Source organism: Aethalodelphis obliquidens, unplaced genomic scaffold (genome assembly GCF_003676395.1).
Source record: "Aethalodelphis obliquidens isolate GAN/ISIS:26980383/991018 unplaced genomic scaffold, ASM367639v1 scaffold7, whole genome shotgun sequence".
In the NCBI taxonomy this organism is placed as follows: Eukaryota; Metazoa; Chordata; class Mammalia; order Artiodactyla; family Delphinidae; genus Aethalodelphis; species Aethalodelphis obliquidens.
In genome coordinates, this window is record NW_020837951.1 from 57,918,832 (window position 1) to 57,941,668 (window position 22,837).

At 39.0% G+C, this 22,837-nt stretch overlaps 1 protein-coding gene across 1 annotated transcript in view; it reads right to left on the minus strand.

Moving 5' to 3' along the window:
- The window catches only part of LOC113620125 (receptor-type tyrosine-protein phosphatase delta), a 194,647-nt gene that overhangs the window by 12,640 nt on the left and 159,170 nt on the right, over positions 1–22,837 (minus strand). The window contains exon 21 of the mRNA XM_027105857.1: positions 62–347. Coding sequence (XP_026961658.1) covers positions 62–347 — 286 coding nt within the window. The remainder of the gene's footprint in view (positions 1–61; positions 348–22,837) is intronic.

Sequence of the window (22,837 nt, forward strand, 5' to 3'; positions counted from 1 at the left end):
TTCAGAAGGACAATTCCAGAATGACTGTTCCTGAATTACCACATCACATCTAATATCATACCTTAAATTCGAGCTCCATCCCTGTGACATTCTCTCCTGTTTCTCTTTGTGTCAGCTTCTGAATGTAGGCATACAAGTTTCTAGCCGGCACTTCGGTATCCCCGCAAGTCACTGCCTCCGACAGTGCATCGTGGATAAAGATGTACTGGTCTTCTGTCTGAACCATGTAATTCCTCTGGGCTCTCATTAAAGTTACATGGCCGTAAATGTCTACAGTTTTTTCATGCTTTATTCTTTCTAACATGGCGTCTATCACAATGAAACAGCCAGTCCGGCCAACTCCCGCGCTACAAGGAAAACAGAGAAAATAAAGGTCCAAATGAATCTCCTGGGGAACCAACACATCATAACATTATTCACATTACTTTTAATTAACGACGTTTTAAATCCATTAATTCTACTCAAATAGCTACTGTGATGATTTGGGGGCATTCTAAACCAAAGGGTAGGGAACAAATTAACAAGTAAAAGGTGATTGGTTTCAAAATGTAAAATTATTAAATCTATAACTACTGTGCTCCTTGATCACGTAACACAAAGCAGACATTAGTTTGAAATTATTATGAAAAAAACACATTTAGGCTTTTTACATTAAAAGATATTTTAAAAACTGGTCAAGATCGAACTAGGCTTTATCTTTTTACAAACTATTTCAGTCTATTTTAGTTCAATTTATTAAAAAAAAGAAAAAAAAAGAAAACTAGTAAATCATTCAACTTGAAACATTTCACACTCTAAAACTCAGCGAGGAAGTTTTAAAACCAATCTAGTGGGAAGTGTGTAATTAAAATATTAAAATGTTGCTGCATACTCAAAATAGTGGAGTGTATTCTCAATGGAAAGAAATTCTTAATAAAAAGCAATCACTAGAGAGTGTGGGTGTGCTTCTCGCTTTTACTCCTTTTTCTTCCAGAGTTGAATGTATTTTGAAATTTTAGGTGAAATTCAAGTATTCTGTGTGGGAAAATAAAAGCCTCAGTCTTTGTTACTGAAGAAGCTCTGAGGCATTTTTTTAAACTCCATTACTTATATGGACTTCTGGGTTGTTCTCCAGTTGGTGGGAACTGATTCAAAGAAGAGGAGGTGAGAGGTCAACGAAGCACAGTGACAAGTTCTGCTGCCAACGAGATAACCTAATTCACTGAACTGGATTACAGAGTCCGGTGGTTGGAACATTGGAATTTCCCCGAGTGTGGGAAAGAATACTAACAAAATTACACATCTGTGTTCTTAAATCCAAGGTAAGCCTTTTATTGTCTCTAATTTTATCAGACCCTTCTGGCTGAGTCCACTTATGTGTCACGTATGGCTGAATCCAAATGTTTTTCTCGTTCTGATCATGGATGCTTACCTGGCTGGGAAACATGTAATCAACAGGAATAGGTTATATATCAGCACCTTAGACACCAAGCAACAGACAGCCTCCTTCATTCACTACGTACCAGTGTTCCCCGTCATTTGTATTTCTATGTGCTCATTTATTTGTCCACCTGTGCACTGATACATCCATCTCTTCATTCAATGAGCAGTGAAGTATTTTGCTAAGTAACATAGGGGTTACAACGTTAAAGGTGACTTAGATCCTACCTAGAGCTCAGATTATCAACGGAGATAATACTTTACATAAATATTTATAACACAAGAAAAAAACGGTGTGTTGGTTTGTGGATGATGTGGCATTTGAACCAAGTTTTGAAGGACAGGAAAGGATGGGGAACTGAGGAGACTGAAATAGCAAAAGAAATAGAATGGCTCTGGGAGCTGCATGTAAAATTTTCATAGGCCTAGTGAAGCACCAGTGCAAGGGATGTACCAAAACTTCGTATAAATGAGTTTAATGAGCACTAGGGTACCTGATTGAACTGCCAAGTGGCTGTTGGTGGTAAGTGAGCATTTTGTCACAAATATTACCTTTATGTAACTACTGAACAGCATAGATCAAACCCAGCCTCCACATAGAAGCCCTGAGGTTCAGATACTAGTTTATGCGGAAATAGGATATAACCACTATTTAAAAATTGTTTACTTTTTTTGTCTTGTCAGATGTAAAAACTGTCAGTATCTAGTCAGAGACTCCATTCAGCGTTTAAACCACAAAGTGACATGCCATTGAAGTGTAATGCAAAAGCCTTCGGGAAAAAGAGTCTGAGAGATGATAGCACATTTCCTAGCACAAAACAATTAGAAACCCGATGCACTGAGATCCACGAAGTCCCCTTTTCTTTTGTTAGTTTTACCAAAGAAACCTGTAAGATGGCAAGTTTTCCCTTACACTCCCCACCTTCTCCCTCCCCCATACCCCCAGCAGGATTATAATCACCCTCTGTCCCAGATCCCTGTTGTCTTAAATACCACCCTACAGTCCCAGTCACATCGTATTATTAGTTAGTCTGGTAGGGCCACTGTCTGCAAATAATGAGCATATCTTGAGAGCAGGAACTGCATTTTCTGGTTTCTGTGCCCTGCACCAAGCACGCAGTCAGTGTGCAATGATGTTTGTGAAGAAGTGAATGACTTAGTGATTGGCATGAGAGGCCTTGTATAATGAGCATCCTATCCAGCTTTGGTAACAGGATCCCTCAGTCAGTGGAAGAAATCCTACATTTGATAAAGGTTCAGAACTATGTGGAGAATACCTGAAGACTCCACAAAGTGTCTGATAGGGAAGAAGGAGACAGGAAAATGCTTTGAGTGGTTTCCACATCTTGGTCTCCTGATAAGCCATCACACTGCAAATAAAGAAACTAGGTAAGAATTAGCCTGGAAGACAGAGGCAGCCTCCACATTTGGTGGGTTCTAAGACTAAGTAAATCTTTTTCCTTTTTCTGTGTTGTCTTTCTAATTGTGTATTACTTCCATCTAGATACAATTTCATGCATTTCTACCTAGTGGAAGACACACTGTAAGCCATATAACTGAACCCTATGAATCAAGTCCAATCTAGACAGTGGCAGGAGTATTTTCTCCAAATATGCATCGGGGGCCGTTCCAAATGTCTGGATGATGCATGGTTCTGTATTCTGGCAAAAAGATACTACAGACTCTTGCAAAATTGGTAGGGATAACTCCAGACCCTAACAATATCAACCTCTTCATGGTGATAATAATTCATTTTTTTTTCCCAAAAAAAACGAGGAAGGAAAAAAATCAAACATGTGCCTGTGTCTACCTCATGAATTGTGGGAAGAAAAGAAGCAAAGAACAGAGGCTATGACTTGTGCAAAACTTATTTTTTCCTCCTCCAAACACAAAATATTGTTAACAGCCCAATCTTGCTGTTCATGTGGAAGAGAGGGAAGAAAGTGTCCCTGGAACTTACATGTTACCTCTTTTCTATGATGAAGAGTTCTTGGGGGTTTTAAATGTTAGACGTGTCTCTTAGCTTGAAGCAAGACCCTGAGGTTCAAAATACTTTTTACAGATACCAGTGGCTGGGTGTCCCTGAGACAGTCACTTAACCTCTCGTTTTTCTATTGTTCTTAAATCATGATAGTGCTAATTCACTCGTTAATTATCTAGTAAGTTTTAAGGCTGAATTAAAAATACAGAGTGTTTTGCAAACATGAAGAAAGATACAGTCGCTTTGTAGGTACAAACTCCATCCACAAATTCTACCTCTAAAGCTGACAACAAGAAATAGGAAATGTTAATGCCGGGAAATTTTTGATAGAATCACCACAGGATCATTTGAGATCAGGCTTTCAAAATCTTGCTTTAATCTACCCCCTCAAGCTTTTCTTCCTTTCCTCCCCATATTTCCAATAATAATACTTTACATTTGAGGAAGTTTCTGCTTTCACACGTATTCTCAAGGTAAATGAGATGGCAGTGAAACGCCCTCTCACCACAGGGCTCGGCGTCCTGGAGGTATTCAGCAAATGTCTTGTCAGTTTCTTTTCCCCTTCAATGATTCACAACATTCGGGAACTTCCCTGAAGTCCTACAGCTAATGGTAAATGGCCAAATAGGGACTCAAATGCAAGTTCTGAGATGCTAAACTTTAGCACCCCATTTCAGGGCATCACCATTACTTCACATGTCTTTCTGCCATCTGGGTAAGCAACAATTGACAAACATGGAAACTTTCTTGTGACCCATCCCTCTATAACATTCCTTTAGTAGTGCTTAACTCTCCCCAGTGAAAGTTCCTTGAAAAGCCTTTCTTCCTTGGTTTCTATGACTCTGATTGAGGGATTATGATGAACATCAGATACTCCCCTTTGGGTTGATGGTAGGAAGGCAGGAGATTTTGTAATGATCTCAAATACAAAATAACCTGAAACATGTTGCATATGAAATTAGCCAAAAAGATCTGTGAGTCACATAATGGTTCCATTGACTCTAGGAAAGGGTAGAATTTCTATCACGTTGGAAACCAAAATCAAAGATCAACTCTAAATGTCATCTTCAGAAATCTACTGGCAGCTCTTTAGACTATGCCTCAGTATGTAACGTTTTTTTTTTGTTTTTTTTTTTTGCGGTACGCGGGCCTCTGACTGCTGTGGCCTCTCCCGTTGTGGAGCACAGGCTCCAGACGCGCAGGCTCAGCGGCCATGGCTCACGGGCCCAGCTGCTCCACGGCATGTGGGATCTTCCCGGACCGGGGCACGAACCCGTGTCCCCTGCATCGGCAGGCAGACTCTCAACCACTGCGCCACCAGGGAAGCCCTGTAATGTTTTTCTCTATCTGACCCCGGTGCTGATCATCCTCTGACTTCTCTGGATTCTTCCATCTGAATCTCTTTCTCTAATTTACGTATTTCTGCCAGCCCCCAAAATGGAGATAATATCCCCAAAGTTCTGTCCTCCTTTCTCTCATTGTCCTTCATGGCTCAGCAATCATCTTAAAACAAACGATTCCTAAAGTAACAGCCCTTTCTTTGAGCATAAGGGAAACCTGTATTTCAGACTGCTCTCAGGTTTCTCTAGAAATAAACATATACCAAGAATAATCAACATCTTCTCTGCTCAGATTCGGGTCATTCGGGTCTAAAATTTAAGGATCAGCTTGCATTGTTTTTGCCTTTTGCCCTGCACAATAACAAATTATAAATTTCTACGCATTCAGTTTCTACAATTTTATTCATCTATCCATCAGTGGTGTGCCAGAGCTGGCAAAAGTCAGTTGTTAAATTCTCAGAAATCCTGCTTAAATAATTATATTAAAAATAAAGGTAACACTCAAAATACATTGCTTCTTAATTATTTTACATTTATGCCCTTCAGGTGAAAATATTATATAATGGTATGCTACTGAGTATCTCTCCCCAGCTTTTGGATTCAGTGATGTCATACTTGTAGCCTGGAATCTGCCACTGTGGGAGTACTCACACCAACATAATTGACCAATACTATTCCCTACCTCCAACCCCTGCCACCCCAAGCTGGTGGTTACATATTACCAGCACAGAGACTATCCTAATTCATCTATTCGTACCACCACGCAGGGACAGACAGGAAATACTCATTACTTTGTTCTTCCATCCTCATTTGCTATACTATACTCTTTCCTAAGATTCTGCAGGCTATTAGCCCACAAATATTTACTGAGTGCCTATCATGTGCTAAGATATTGGGGAAGTGGTGAACAGAAAAAACATGATCCTTGCCTCGTGGAGATGGCAGTGTAGTGGGGGAATTTGATATTAATAATCATATGAATCAATATATAATTATAAATCTCAACAACTGTTGTGATGTGTAGAATCCTGGAAGAGCACCTTTGAGGAAGTGTCATTTAAATTGATAGCTGTTAGGAACTGGATTGCGTCTCCTCAAAATTCATATGTTGAAGCTCTAACCCCCACTGTGACTGTTCAAAAAGAGGGTCTTTAGGGAGGTAATTCAGGTTAAATGAGGTCATAATGGTGGGTCCCTAATCCAGTAGGGCTGGTGACCTTGTAAGAATATAAGAGACTCCAGAGATCTCTCTCTCTCTGTGCACAAGTATGCAGGAAAGGCCGTGTGAGGACACAGCTAGAAGGCGACCATGGTAAATTAGGCCAAGAAGAGGGGTCTCACCAGAAACCAACCCTGATGGCACCTGAGTCTCGTACTTCTGGCCTCCTGAACTGTGAAAAAATAAAGTTGTATTATTTAAGGCCCTCAGTCTGTGGTACTTTGTCATGGCAGCCCTAGCGAACTAATACAATACCAAAAGGACAAGGAATGGTTTGCTGAGTGAAGATGGGTGGGAAAGCTTTTGAGGAGAAAGAATATCCCAAGAAGAGACCCTGGAATGGAAAATAGCTTAGTATATTGGAGTAATTAAAAGGAAGCCAGGGTGGCTGCAAGGCAGTGAGGGAAAAAGGGCATGTTCTACACATTTATTTCCCATTTTAAGGATTGTTTAAAATTTTTATTACATCTATAACTCTATTAACAGCAATTGTTTAAAATAATTCTGTTTTACTCGTTCATAGTTTACCTTTATGACACGGCTCATCTATTCTTGAGTTCTTTATTTTGTTACATTTATTGGTTTGCTAGACTACGTCTTTGAATAATGCTTCATATAAAATATGCGTGGGTAGTATTATTTCTGATGTCTTGTATATCTGAGAAGCTCTTTATTTGCCTTTACCTAGGGCCAGCAACTTGGCTATGTGCAGGATTACTGGGCTCCAATATTATCTTCTCAAACTCTAAATATATTGCTCCACGGTCTTCCTTTGTATTCTGAAGAAGTCATAGGCCAGTCTTATTTTTTGTCTTTTAGTAGCAATTCTACCCCAAGTGCTTGTGGGTTTTTTCATTAACTTAGAGGTTCAATAATTTCATCTGGATGAGGCACTGGTCCCATCATTAAATCTGCATGGCTCTCAGGTAATTACAACACTTTTACTATAAGAGTCACACCTTTCCCTCAGAACCAGGAGATTTAAACATATTTTAAGCTTTCCCACCTCTGGGCTTTTGCTTATGCAGGCTCTCTGTCCTCCTTATTGTGTCCACATGTTGATATCTACCTTCCTTCAAGACTCAACTCACATGCTGCATCCTCGACCAAGACTTTACCCTTGGTTTATTTCTCTTTGGATCCTTATGACAATTTATACCACTTTATTGGCAACTGCCATACCTTATTTTTGTTTTCTGGTTATTATCTTTATGCCAGTTGATACTCTCCTTTAGGGGAAGAACAACAGCTTCCTTGTCTCTATTGCGTTTGACAGTTTCTCCTGGCAATTTCCATGCCAGGGAACTCAAAGGTGCTCAACTTGAGTTGCAAATTTTTTAAAAACGTAAGTTTAAAAATGTTGTCTTCTTCTGGATCAATAGCATGTACAGGAACATTCCCCCAAAGGCCCCTGCATGGGAGTATTCCTTCGCTACATGTTTATAAAGATAAAGGGAGTTCTTATAACTTGATGAGATGGAATCAACCTGTGCTTATGTTTTACTCCAGTTGCTCATAAATAACAAACCTCAGGCACCACATTTTTCTTAAGAAATTGAACGTTGAACATTCAGAGCTTTTAAAAGAATGCCAGCCTACTTTTGTTTGAATTTCCAAGTTCCCGCAGCAGCACACATTTTACTTCCTTCTCCAATTTGCTCTATTTTTCACCCATCAGTATCTGAGTGCAGTGCACCTATCAAAATGAAGAATTGTAGTTCTAAAAGCAAATGCATTTTTCTTTGATCCTGAAAAACCTAGCTCCTCATGGCGGCGATAATGATGGAACCCTATTTAGTGCTGTTTGTTTTTCATCATTTCAACAGCCTTCAACGTGAAACATGATAAGAACAGCAAAACTGATAAACCACCCTTATTTTTATCTATTTTCTGTCGGAGTAGTTGCCAAGCACAAAGACAGATTTTTCTAAATATCTTTGGGAAAAAAAGAAGGGTGCATAACCCTGTGTTTCAGGCTGAGGCCAGCACAATTCGGGACACTTATTATGTTACAGAAAATTCCAGCAAGAAGGGAGGAGGACAGCACTTTTAAATCGAGTCTAGGATTAGGTTGGTCTCTGTTACCCTTGGAGTAAAACCAACTTTCTAAGTTACCTTCGGGTGAGGACAGTAATTCCACTAAGGTAAAACAAATTATTGACAAACTTTTGCCTTAAAAAAAAAAAAAAAAAGGTTTCAGTGAGTGATAGACATTCCAGTGTTTGCAAGCTGAAAAACTAGGCAATCCACTAAACAAATACGCCTACTAGGAAATTGTTATTACTTCACTATTAGCATTCATCCAGTTACAACATTTGTTTTCAATTTCTAAAAACATGATTTAGTCCCAGGAGTTGAAATATGCTTAATGTCCCGTGATGTGATACGGTAGTAATGTGCAAAAGGAAAACATTAAGAGGCACGAGGGGGCTATTTTGTACTAAAATCATTCTGAGTATGTGCTTAAAAGTTGGCTTTTCTGATTAATCTGGTGGAGTTTTAATGCTGACCCTTTACTGATACTTCAATGATATGGCAAAGAAAGACAACAGAATTAGAAGATTTTACAGATCATTTAGTTGGGTGCAAAGACAGTACAATATGGCCCCCAAATCATGGTGAGCATTTCATACGTATATCAGCTCGTGCTTTGATTGGATATTATAGTTCAGAAAAAAGAATGGCATTTATGAACTGCAAGACTATTAAAAAAGGAATCTAATAGAATGGATTGAGTTTTATGACTGAGACTTATAAGATTAATCAGATGACTATCCTGATAAAACTGAGATGTGATCCTGATATGACTGCTGTTTTGAAACGCTTCTCTTTTTTTTGACAAAAATTAACATTTAACTTAATATACAGCTATACTGGGCATCTCTAGAATATTTAGGGCTCTCTACAAAAAACGGACGCATAACTATTTTAGTATTACATCCTCTGGCATCTCTTTAGAATGACCAGAGAAATTATACAGATTTCTTGGATATAAATATTCATCTGCCTAATTCACCTTTATATATTATTATAAAATAAAAACTAAAAAGATATCTTTGGACAAACTGTCATTGAAATGCAGTAGAATATATCCATGCTATTAAGTAGTTGTTTGCGAGGGCAGTTTTGCAGTGTTTGTGAAAATTTAAAATGCACACATCCTTTGACACACACTTCTAGAAATCTTTCATGGAGGTATAGTACACATATGCACAGAGAGTTTTAGAAAATGATTTTCATTGCAGCATTATTTGAAATAGCAAATTATTATAACTAAGGAAATGGTTAAATAAACTACAGTACATAAATACTGAGAATACTATGGGCAGTTAAAAGAAGGAGGCAAATCCATGTATTGACCAAGAAAAAAATAGATTTCTAAATATGTTGCAGAGCAATATATACATCATGATAACACATATTTTTTTACAATTCCACACAATACAGTTATATATTGAATATTTTTATATGCATACCTGTTGATTCATGGAACTCGATCTCCAAAGATACACAAATGATACCAATAGTTGCCTCTTGGTGGAGAATGGAATTGGTCATGGAGATGGTAAGGAGGCCTTTCACTTTAGATGAAATGTATGATTTTTTTTTTTAGCAAGGACAATATGATCAGTAATAATGGAATTAAAAAGAAATATAAATCAGTGGGTAAACAGTTACTATTATAAAAATATGAAAGACCAGTGAACAGTTGAGGATCCAAAGAAGTAGAGAGAGAAGATGGAACCTCATTCACTCTAGCTTGGGAATACTGCCCAGAGATGCATTCTCAGGAGAAGTCAGGGTGATGCTGGCAGCCCTTTGCAGCCTGGACTTGATCGTGCCATCAGGTGCTGGCCTTCAGCACAGAGAGGAGAATTCTTAGTACACAGTTAAAATAAGCAAGAGTTAGGATGAGACCATCCAGTACATTGATCACTCTAGAAAGAAAAAGTGCATTACACTCTTAGGCGGCATCCTCTGATGATCAAAAGTTCACACTTCATCAGCAGAGAAGAAGCAGAGACTAAGCATAGAACAACTGACCTGACAAGGATCCTACTCTATAATATTGAGAGGTCAAGACCCATCATATTCCCTCAGGGCATTTTATTTTTCCAGATGGGTGAAGGGGGATTTCTTAAAATGAATTACGCCTATAAAAACCAAAAATCCACATGGGTCTAATCTGACTTTTTCCCCCAAATATATTGACTCAAAAATCCTCCAAAGACTTTTCTGTATAATCTTGGCTCTGTCCCAACGTTATCTGCCAAACACATTCCTTATTATTCTTAAAATGTGATGCTCAAGATAAAGTAGAAGGCTAATACGTTTATATAAAGAACACCTGAATATGCCATAGCAGGTTTTATTTTACAGATGGATAGAGGAGGCCATTAGGCAGAGATAAAAGAGACTCAGCTGGTTCTTATAATTGGTAGTTGACTTGAATCTGAATGAGGTCAATTGAGTAATGCTATGGAATTATGAGGAACTATATCTTTTTCACTGAAATTTTCTTTGTAAATGGCCATATCGGTTCAATCCATATTCTAAATTTTGTTTGGAATGACACAAAATTATCCACATTTTGAGAGTGGATACAACCATTAACGAGGGCTGCCAAATAAAACTGCACAGGTTGTGTGCTGCTCCCCCAAAGAAAGTCCCAATCATGTAGATTCCGATGTTTACAACCTGTTCAGATCACACAGCAGGCTCACCATTAGCAACATAAATGCTGTTACCCTTGTCTCAGGTTAAAAGAGAGTCAAACAGAACAGCTACTGAAAGGTATTTGGAAAATATTCACACTTTAGCAACTTTATTTCGATTGTTTTGCAAAGTATATCTGTGTTTTCCCACACGGACGAGATTTGGGGGGGGTTTGGTTTTGTGTTTTTGCTTTTTTAAAATGCGATTATCTTCATATAAACATAAATGGTCCAGTGGTTTTCAAGGCTCTTATCAGGGGTTACAAATTGGTAGCTCTGTTTTATTTAGTCCTTTTGTTTGATTCACACAAGGTTTTTTAAGGCAGTGAGAATCTCAGTCTCAGTACAATTTACCGAATGTCAGGGTCTGCTTCACTTATTTGTATCATCCTGCAGTCCTTCAGCAGGCCTTTGTGTTGGTGTTTCCAGAGGCCTGATCTGGCGTCTTAAACTCACAGGTTTCTGAATTAATGCATCAGTACTGCTCATTGCCTCATCTAACTCCTCAGCCTACTTAGATTTCTTGAAGGAGGAAACTGAGACTTAGGCAGGGTTAGGAATTTGACCAGGATCATGTGACTGTTATTAGCAGAGCTAAGACTTGGGTCCCTGTCTCCTCTTTCCCAGACTCATGCTTCTAGCAATGGAATTTTATTGAAAACAAGACGACAGTTTTCCTTAGAGCTCCCAAGACGGACCCAAGGTCCACGATTCTATCGATTTAGGCTGCAACAATGTTGGTCCAAAAAGGGTCTAAGCTGTGCCTATAACTGTCCTTTATTAATGAAACGTTAGCTCTCCCATGCTATTCAACTCCCCAAAGAGAAAGGAATTAAGTGGCTTTTGAAGCATTGTCAAGATAGATGTTCATGTACCTATGTATGAACTAGTTATACTGATGTCAGCTCTGTTTCAGATAGATGGATGACTTTCAGTAAGTGTAGTATTCATACATGATGACTACTTAATTAGTGAAAACTGGTATTAAGTGTATTTAGAATGCCATAATTGTCACATTTGAGGATAGGAGTAGAAAGGAGAGGGTTTGCCTCTCATTTAGGGTAATAGTGGAAGATGGAAAACAGTCACAAGACTGTGACACCAAAGTGATGAAAGGTAATATAATTCAATTCAATAAATTCAAAATGAGAGATTCCTCTCCTATGTATCAATCACCATGTGATGTATCAGTAGGCATTTATGCATTATATGTCTATCCAAGTGATCTGTACACATACCTAGGCAGTATTAAAACATACATTCCTGCGCCCTGCCCTAGAGATTCCAGTTCAGTAAGTCTGGAGAGGAACTCAAGATTGTGCATTTCCAACAAGCTCCAAAGTGACGCTGATGTGCTGGTTCATGGGCCATACTTCGGGTAACAAGGCTACAGAGGCACTCCTCTTCTAATATTTTTATAAGTAATTGAGGGCCAAAAGATTATCAAATATACTCCTAATTATCTATGCATGTGTGTGTATATGTGTGTTCATATACATAAATTAAAGAAAAAATTTTGATCTTTCATTCTTATATAGGTTTTTTTAACCTAACTGACTTAAAACTTAAATGCAAAGGGGAGAGCACAAAGTCTGCTTACAAAAATGTGTGACTTGCTTTTTTTTTTAAAGGCCAAATACTTTACTATCTCCAGATACCTGAAAATGCATGGAATTATCTTGTAATAAACCTCAGATGCCAAAAGCCCACCTTGCAAGTTTTCTTTGCAGGAAACAACCCCAATACGAACAAATCAGATACCGTGTAATAGACCCAAAAGTATTTTTTCCAAAGACAGAAAGAAAAATATCAAAGCAATAGAACCCTGATTGGAAAGACACAATTCAAAGATAACGGAACTATTTTTAAGCTTCATTTTATGACCGGGGGCACAGCAAAATACTTTGAAACAGAAAGTGTTCATGCTGATTACATGAAATCAAAATACACACTGTTCAAAGGCAGCCAACATTAAAAAAATATATATGCAGCTTAGTTTATGCAGTGAATTTTAGTGTTCTTTCAGTCTGGGAATATTTCAAAATACACTGCAGGTACAGCTGAGAAAACTCAGTGATACCCCTGTCCAGATCTCAGCTATTTGGTTATAAAAATATTTTCACATTTCCTGCAGATGTCTAGATTCCTTTCTTTGCTAGTAATTTTAATTCGGAACTCATTATTGACAGCTGTTTGTTCTGATGGAACCTAATTGCACTTTTACCAGACTCAGCTGTGAGGAGACTGATTTCTTTTCCCTTATAGAGTATATTATATATAAACACAGGCAGGAAAAAAAAAAAACCAATTAACTAAATACGTGTGCATCAAATGAATCATTGAGAGCACTGATCAAGTAATATCTCTAACTGCAACATAGGTCAAAGGAAATTACAGCATTTACAGTTTACAGTATTAAATATAATTATATAGAAATATTCATAAGCATTCAAATATAGGGATGATGAGTGGCAGCATCTGAAAATTTATTAAAGAAACTTATAAATTACTACATTTGAGTAACCGACAGGGCACTTAGTCTACTGAAAGATTGGCTCAAGGATATCTATATCCCAAACTATATAGATAGAACCTGAGAAGCCTGCCATAACCAGCACTAGTCAGGAGGAATCAAACATGCTGTGAGGGGGCTTCCCTGGTGGCGCAGTGGTTGAGCGTCTGCCTGCCGATGCAGGGGACACGGGTTCGTGCCCCGGTCCGGGAAGATCCCACATGCCGCGGAGCGGTTGGACCCGTGAGCCATGGCCGCTGAGCCTGCACGTCTGGAGCCTGTGCTCCGCAACGGGAGAGGCCACAACGGTGAGAGGCCCGCGTACCCCCAAAAAAAAAAAAAAACAAAAAAAACCCATGCTGTGAGATCACTTTGCTGTGCAGATAATCCTTTCTCTAGAGGGGAGGGTTTCTGGGGACACACCAACTCTTTTGCTCTCCAATCACTGCTCTAGACAAGCTGCTTTCCTTAACCTTACCAGAAGAGGAATACAGGTTTGTTGAAGTCAGAGCTATTTCCTCTGGGAGATTCTCTTCAAAGGCAATGCCTCATTTTAGCAGCTCCCCAAGAGGTACATGAACAGCTTGGCAATGTTCATTGTATCAAATGCCTCAGCAGCCTCGCTCATGGAGTCTAGGCCAATCTGGGGACCCCAAGCTGCTTTCCTTAGTGGACTGGAATCCCCTGAAGAGGGGTAAACCAAGGGCTGGATTCACTAGAGACCATATAAGCAGCAAATATCGTGCCTTTGAGAAGAGCAATACCTCGTTTTATTTCCTTTCTGTTTGGAGACAGAGGGAATGTGGTGATCAGAGATGAGCAAACTGTTCCTTAGTAAGGAACCCATTCAAAGAAAATGAACTTTTTCTTGACATCAGGGACACTATATGGTGCTTCCCTTTCTGGGGGTACTAAATGCTTCTCTTTGCAGACTTAATCTACCTCATATAGGGAGGAAGATATTGGGAATGGGATGCTCATTACCCCGATAATTCTCCGGGATGCAGCATACATTTCCATGAACGCCAGACATAATGCTAATTAGAATGCAAGCCCCAGACTCAACATGTACAAAGCCTGTAAAGTATGTAAATGTAAAGTAAAGTAGCCTATGGGGCTGGGTACCCACAAAAATCTGATCCTCTCCCCCAACCAAGTAACTATGGAAACCATTTTATTTGGCATTTAAGAATACTGCCACCATGCTTTACTATTCTTTTTTACCTGCACAACAGAGTATACCATTTTGCATTGTTGTACGGCTTGGCCCGTGGTATCGCTTTGGATACTGATATTTTCGCTCAATGTTCACGTATCCATCAAATACCTGCTGAGTGTCTGTTTCCTGTGGGCATAGCCCAGAGGAGAGGGATGCAATGGTGAACTCCTATACACCATTTCTCATCTCATATCTCTAAGATTTGGATGTTACAGTCTGGGGAAGAAATTCAGTTTTTGCCCACGGAATTACATACTCACCACGTTTAAAAAGCCAATTTTTTTCTTGAAGGTTCACTTTTTACTGGAATAACTTAAACATCATAAGTATTGGCCGAATTGAAAAGCTATTTTATTTTCACATAAGTGTGACAGGGAAAGTAGTCTGATGTGATATGCTTGTTTTATGAGGAGTCAGTTTAGCAAATGGAAAGAGCGTGAATTTTACAGATTAAAAATCTGGCTTTTCCAACTGCAAGATGTATGATATTTCATCATTTATTTATCCTCCCTCAGTTTTCTCATCTGTAAAATGTAAACCCATTCCTTAAGGTTCCTATAAGGCTATTGTTAGCAAAATGTCTTTTAACTAACAAATTCTTGATAAATGTTAATTTCCTTACTTCCTTTTCCTATGAATTAAGGACCTAGAGTTGAATATTTGAATTCATTTAGCCTAATAGCAGAGGAGATATGCAGCCTTCCTGCTCCTACATGGTTTATATTAAAGACTTACACTAGTGAATTTATGAAACTAATATTCCATCTTATTTCCGATTTCTATCCTCTGAGGGAAAAAAAGTCATATACAACTGAACCAGATCTGAGACTTGGAAGGGACATTAGAGATTATCTAATCCGGTGGTTCTCAAAGTGCAGCCCCATGATAGCAGCATCAGTATCATCTGGAAATTTGTTAGAAATGCAAATTACTTCCCTTACCTCAAGTAGCGATTATTGTTTGTTCCATCATTTGTTTCTTAATGTGTGCATATGGATTAATTCATATTAATATGTGCATACAGATATCTGTATGCATTTTCTTATCTGATCTCCATTTACCAACCAATCCACCCAAATTTCTCTTTCCTCCAAAAAGCCCCAGTCTGTTGCTCACTGCACCAGTCTGCTGTAGGCTAGGAGGCTATTCTCTAGGATATCTATGTTCTTTTGTGATGCCATGGTATTTATTCCAAAATAATCAGTTATTTTAGTTAAATAATTTAATTAAGAACATATTAAACTAATGAGATATGATTACAAAATAAGAGTTGTTTCTGTGAAAGCTAAGTTAAATGCTTTGGGAAGACTTACTAAAAGTGTTCCATTACTCCCTCAAAAATACAGTTGTGTTAGGCATTGGTAAGATAACTGTAAATAAATGAAAAATAATTTATAAAAATCTAGGAGGATTCTAATACTTAAGTTGCTGCAAAACCATTAAGTTCTTTGTCTATGTTAAATACACTAAATGTACTAACCATATGTCATACTCAAAATTCTTAGTCTTAAATTTAAAAACTAATTAATATAATATACAATTATATATTTGAAGGTAATATTAACTGAATACATACTTTCTTAGGCTTCTTTGCCTTAATGAAGCTTTCTCTAAATGACCAAGTCTTAACTGGATACCTACATCAAGGTTTCTTCTGAACGGCCTTGATTGTTTTAGGTATGTTCCATATAGGTTACTATAAGCTCTTTGAGGAAGATGCCACACTGTTCCCTCTCCATACTCAATAGCTTGAAGCTCTGCACAGTTTAGTTTTAATAAATATTTATTGATTATATTTATCTATACATTTTTTTTTTTTGTGGTACGCGGGCCTCTCGCTGTTGTGGCCTCTCCCGTTGCGGAGCACAGGCTCCGGCCGCGCAGGCTCAGCGGCCATGGCTCACGGGCCCAGCCGTGGGATCTTCCCGGACCGGGGCACGAACCCGTCTCCCCTGCATCGGCAGGCAGACTCAACCACTGTGCCGCCAGGGAAGCCCTATCTATACATTTTATTTACTGATTTACTAGACAATTACTCTTAGTAGTTCATGGTCCTGTTTTATCACCATGAGGCAAATTATCTCATATGATAGCACTTCCTAGAGTACTTTGAGAAAATTCAAGGTGGCGGCGGGGGCGGGGAGGGGGGGAGAGTTCCATGTTTAAATAGGTTTCAGAAATTCCCTCTTGGAAGTTCACAATGGAAATGATATTTTATAGGGCTGAGAAACTCTGTTGTAAAACAATTTAACTTAGTTTAACCCTTACTTATTTGACTATAGAAAATGTCTTCCACATAACATCCAGTAACAACTCAGGGTTTAAAGTGCATATACATTGATGGGGTATCCTGAATTTTCTGAGTGACTGGCCTTCTTATGTTCAAACCGTTAATTCTGTTTCCACAGACCCTGTTTATACTTCTTGTAGAACCCAGATTGGGTATGAAAATCATGTGTCAGATTATGTATGCCAATAATTGTTTGGGAACTGGTCAAATTTGGATTTGTAAAACTGCTATTTCTATTTCTCTTCTGTTTTCTTTTTTCTAAATCAGGTAGCTAATCATTTCTGAATCCAGCTCTACTTTCACAGATCAAAAGAAGTCAGCTTTAGTCAGGGGAGTATGAAGCATGGATGTTAAATAACAGTGGTAGGGCTTAGGATGGACTGAGCCTTAAAAAAAATAGCAGTTAATTTCAAAATAAAAGTGCTGAATTAAAAAAAAAAAGTCTGTAAGCCAAAATTTACTAAGGACAGTTTTGGGAACAAGCTCTTCCTAGAGGGACATGGTTTCCATAGTCTGGAATCATTTTAAAACTCGATGCCATATGACTTTAGACTTAGAAAAGCAGTGTGGGTAACAGATTCTAGTAGCATAATAGATATAGTCCAGGAGTACTTAACCTGGAGCTCAGAAAGTGGTAATGAGGGCCTTTTACATTAAATATGTCCATGGAATTTGAACATTTGCCTGAGATAAGGCTGCTCAGGTTATTAAAACCTCAAATGTTGAATAGCAGTTATGTAATGAGTTTCTTTTGAAAAACAGAAAGTGAACTGCCATTTAATAAACACTGCCTGAAATGTTGATAACTGAAGCTGGGTGATAGGTGCTTGGGGGTTCATTATACATTCTCTCTACTCCGTGGGTTTGTTGGAAATGTCCAAACTAAAAAAGAGTAGGGGGGGCGTCCCTGGTGGCGCAGTGGTTGAGCGTCCGCCTGCCGATGCAGGGGACACGGGTTTGTGCCCTGGTCCGGGAAGATCCCACATGCTGCGGAGCGGCTGGGCCCGTGAGCCATGGCCGCTGAGCCTGCGCGTCTGGAGCCTGTGCTCCGCAACGCGAGAGGCCACAACAGTGAGAGGCCCGCGTACCGCAAATAAAAAAAAAAAGAAAAAAAAAAAGAGTAGTTAAAATGGCCTCTTTTTAATCCCCCTAATATAAAGTTTTTTCCAAATGTAGGGTCCCTAAGGGTAAGAAATAACAAAGAAGAAGTTGTTTATAACCATTAACCTAGTTCTAATAGCTAAAATTCGACCTAAGTTTTTATGTCATAGCCAAACTGTGATGTGATGCAGCTTTAAAAAGACAGGTGGAACTAAGTGATAATTCCAGAAGTGCTACTTGATAAAATTATCCATATGGAAACATAGGCTGAAAATCCAGCAAAAGGTATGATGACCACCTTAGGAATTGTTGTACCTTTGTACCTTATGTATGCCACAAAGATTCATTCCAAAAAAGACATCCATGCAGAATTATTATCTCAGATTTCTAGAAATGTGTTTATTCCTAAGCCTTTAGGAAATATAAACACAACAAAAAAGGCATATGTAATGTACTGGACTCTTGTAACTCTTGTAACTGGACTACATTCACAGAGTTTCTTCCTGAATTCTGAAAAGGTTTCGCTAAGCTTGTGGCTTTACTGTTGTACCCTACAGACCAGTAAGTTTGAGTTTAATTGAACCAAGACAACAAGTGAATTTCATGCTGTAATACATCAGAGAAAATAGTCTGAAGCCAGGTCAATCATTTCCAGACACACAAAGGAGGGATGAAATGTTAACCATAGGTTATAAAGAATTTTTGTGGTTTGCAACATCATCAAATGTAAGTGGTGAGCAAAAGTCCAGACTTAGAAAGGCTCTCTGCCCAATTGATTAGAATTGGAGTTGGGTGTAGGTTGACAAAGGAAGGCTTTAAAATTTTTATTTGTATTTTTAACCTTCTGACCCCCTTCATCCATTTCCCTAACTTCCACCCCCCTTCTGGCTATCACCAATCTGTTCTCTGTATCTGTGAGCTTGCAGTGTTTTGTTTTTGTTCTCATTTTTGATTTCCACATATAAGAGAGATCATATGGAATTTGTTTTTCTCTAGAATGATTGATCACCTGTGAACCCAAGTTGGGACTGAATTTGAAGGTAGTCAGAGAAAATTTCTTATTACGCTTTGCATAAAACCACAAAATTCCTAACCATCACCATCACCATCATCATCATCATCGCCGTGAGTAAATAAGCATTTAATCTACCATATTTTATGCAGTTTTCCCTTGTAGAGAAGATGGCTCTAGCAAATGACCAGATTGTACTCTACTTTCCTAGAGAAATAGAAACTCAGTTAAGTGATTTGTGTGGGCTCTCATAGTCCTAGGGCAGTAGAATATCTCTTAGTTTTCTATGTATGCAATTTCCATTTCTTAGCCTGAACGCTAAATACGCGGTGAAAGTCATAGAATTCTGGTTTTTCTTAATAACACACACTTAGAAGGAAAGCATTAAGATCCAGGAAAGCATTAAGATTCATTTATTACTTTGCACTTTTACATTCCCTACCATGTATGCACTACTTTAGGAAGAGTTTGACTTTTACTGGGGTTCTAGCACGTGTATGAAACATGCCTCATATTTTGAGATGATTTATGGTCCTCTTTTGTCCACATGAAAATCTGACAACCCTGGCTCTTCATAAAATTTAGAGGCTTACTGAGGTTGCATCTTTTGTATATCTACATTCTATATTCATTTACAATATTCAACCTGAACTTCAAGGATAGTGTAATCAAAATCCTAGCATCCTCAAATAATCTGTCTTCAGGCAACAGGTAGGACAACAGCCCTATCTCAGTAGCAAGAGGGGGCTCTGCCCACTTAGTCCTGTTCTTTATGGACAGAGACCACAGCAGTGAGGTCAAAACTTACAGATAGAAAAAGGCACTCCAACCCGCATCTCTTATATACAAATCTGGGGGTAGTTATGGATTCAAGAGGAAAAAACAAATCAGAAAATAAAAAACCAGGAGACAATGGCAAAAAATCTGGTAGCAGTTCTGGAAGAAATTAAATGGCCTTTTCTTCTCCTTTCTTACTTATTTCATAGATTGACAAAAGAACCTGTATTTTGGGTTACATTTGGGGGGTTTGTTCTTCTTATCCCGTTCTGTGAAGGAAATGCATGTTGTACCTAACCAGGCTGATGAGAGCACAGCAGTGAGAAATATAGAGGAGACCAACAGGGGCTTTGTAGGCTCATCAGTTTCATATTTGGGCTGAAAGAAAGTTTTGATAGGATAGTATGGGGTGGGTGTCCAGTGACATAGAGTCTTAAGACTATCCTCCTACCCCCAACCAGGTATGTCCTATGTCCAAAAAGAACCTTTTTGTTAGCTTAATTTATTATCATTTAGTTTGTCTGCAGCACAGAGATCGTTTATCCATGCAGGCTTTTCTTTCCAAAGGGATTCTCTTCTGATTCTGGTGTCACTTCATACGTTTCTGCAACGAGAAATTCTCTCAGCAGCTGTACTTACATTAGAAATGCAAATGTACCTTGCTAATGCTACTTGTCAAGTAAAGGGTTTAAAAATACTTGCTAAACATTTGTTTATTTACATGAAAGATTTCAGAGTTTTGCACAGTTAGATTTCGGGCACAAAGCAAACCCTGTGAGTGTGTGAAGGAAACACAAGTGATCCCAGCAGATGGCATGGTCTGAGGCGAAGGGTTTGCAAGTGCGGTAAACAGCACAGATCCAAGTTGAGAAGTCTGAATGGCTATAATTGTAACACGTCTACAGTAGAAGGAAGAAGGTCATTTACATTATGTTAGGAAACATAAGGGCAGATTCTTATCTTATGTAAGTGTGTTACACAAAATGGGGATTTGGCACATGGGCTGCTATCGGACAATATACCACACAGTTTTTATTTCGGTTCCAGCAGAAAAACAATATTGACAAATTTCTCTCTCTCTCTCTGCTTCCTACTTTAATTCAATAGAAGAGGTAACAATAGCATCTGCTGTACTTGGCTGGAGCCTGGAATGAGGAAGCTGTAGATGATAAGCCTCCCAGGCATATGGCCACTATCAAAGCTCACGCTACTGCCATGCACAGCCAGGCTAGAGCTCCCATGGGAGCGGCACATACACAAAGCAGCCACTGCGAACCAGAGCAGGGCTGCCAAGACAGCATGTAAAGTCGTTTTTAGTGGCCTGAAGTGATTTCCACCATCATGGCTCCAGGCGTCACTGCAAAACAGGACGAGTTTCTCTCTGACATTCTCTCCTGGCTCTCTCTTGACCTTGCTCTACCATTTTCTGCTGCCCTGGCCTTACTGACCACCTGGGTGCCCAGCACATTCAGAGTACTCCCCAGCTACGCACTAGCCCTTTTGTCAATCAGTCATAATCGTAAAGATCTGTGATACTTAATGGGCTCTAATGCATCAAAGTTATCTTCTCTGATCATCTTGGTTCCAACCATAGTGCCTCCTGCCATTATACAGGTGATTATTTTCCTAATTTAGCTAGAAAATGTTAGGGACTCCTTAATCAAACTAATCTGAACACAATTAAAAGGACTATAATACACTGCGAAACGTATTGGACCAGCAGTCAGTAGACTTGAGTCCAGCAAGAGTCTATGGGAAAGTTGTCAACTTTCCTGGTCCTCATTTTATTTTCCTATCTCTGAAATTAAAGAGGAGTGGCGAGGGAAGGGAAGGGGGTGGGAAGGGATAGCGAGGAGAGGATGCAGAGAGAGAAACGGGGGGAGAGTGTCTGGGAGGCTTGAAATGTCCTTTCCAGGTCTACGATTCACTGTGAGTAAATCCTGCTCCCTTAGTTTTTGAGTTTAAGAAGCCTATTAAAACCCTAATAAATCCTAAATTACGGGAAGATGTAAAGGAAATATTTCTGAGACAGGATGGAATGGGAGTAAAGAGTATGAGTTTCTCCCACCACACAAGCTAAAAAAAAAAAACTATTTCACATATTAAAAAAAAAAAAAAAAAAACAACTCTGTATTTTGGGATATACTTGGGGGGCGCTTTGCTCATCTCATCCAGCCTCAGGAGGGAAATCCACAGTGGACTTACCCAAGCTGATGAGAGGGTAGAGGAGGGAGAAGAGCTCCATCCGTCAAGTAAATAATGTTCAGCAACATGGAACTCAGTGGTGGAATAAATGAGGTCACACATTATTTGCTACTTCTCTCATCAAGAAGTAGAGTCTTGCTTCATCAAGAAACAAGGGCCACTCCTTGAATCTAAGCTGGCCCCTGCCTTGCTCTGGGCAAAAGAATGTGGTGGAAGGGATGATATGTGACTTCCAAGCCTTGGCCTCAAAAGGCCTCAGAAGCTTCTCCTTTGATTCCCAGAATCCTGAGACCAGCAGACCAGGATGAACGGCTGTGGGGCCAGAGAGGCCCCATTTTCCCAGTGCTTCTAGCTGACTGCAAAGGAGAGCTCAGGAGATAACAGCAGACAACCCCTACCCAGCCCCAAGTGGACCCACAGAATAGTAAGAAATAACAGGCTGTGGTAGTTTTAAGCCTCTAAGTTTGGGTTGATACTTGTAAGCAGTGATGGTTAAGTGATAAATATACCCTCCATTTCAGAAAGGATGCTGGCTCCTATGACACACAGATGTATCAGAAACAGAAATATGATTCCAACTAAAAAAAAAAAAAAAAAAGGATGCAATGCTCAAAACCAACCCAAACTGAAAAAAAAGAATAGAGAAAATACTTTCTTTTAATAATCGTAATTCTCATAATCCTTGCCTTTCAAATACCAAAAAGAATTCGAGCAAGTAGCTCTTTAGCCTTTATCATTAAAATGAAAGAGCCGCAGTTAATCATGGCCCATTTCATCTAGGTCATCTTTTTTACCTGCTTAGATATATACCATAGACACTACAAGCTCCACTTTGGCCAGTGAAAGTCTCAACTGCTGACCCTCTCTCAATGGAATGAAAGATAGAGAAGGATTTTTTTTTGGAGGGGGGAAAGTGGTAGAAGTATAGAGGGAGGTGAGATGGGAAGAGAGAGACTGCTCAGGCCTCTTGGAAAAAGGTATAGAAAAATATAAGTGAAAAGTGTTTACTTCACAAAAAACTTATCTTCAATAAAACCTGTGATTTAA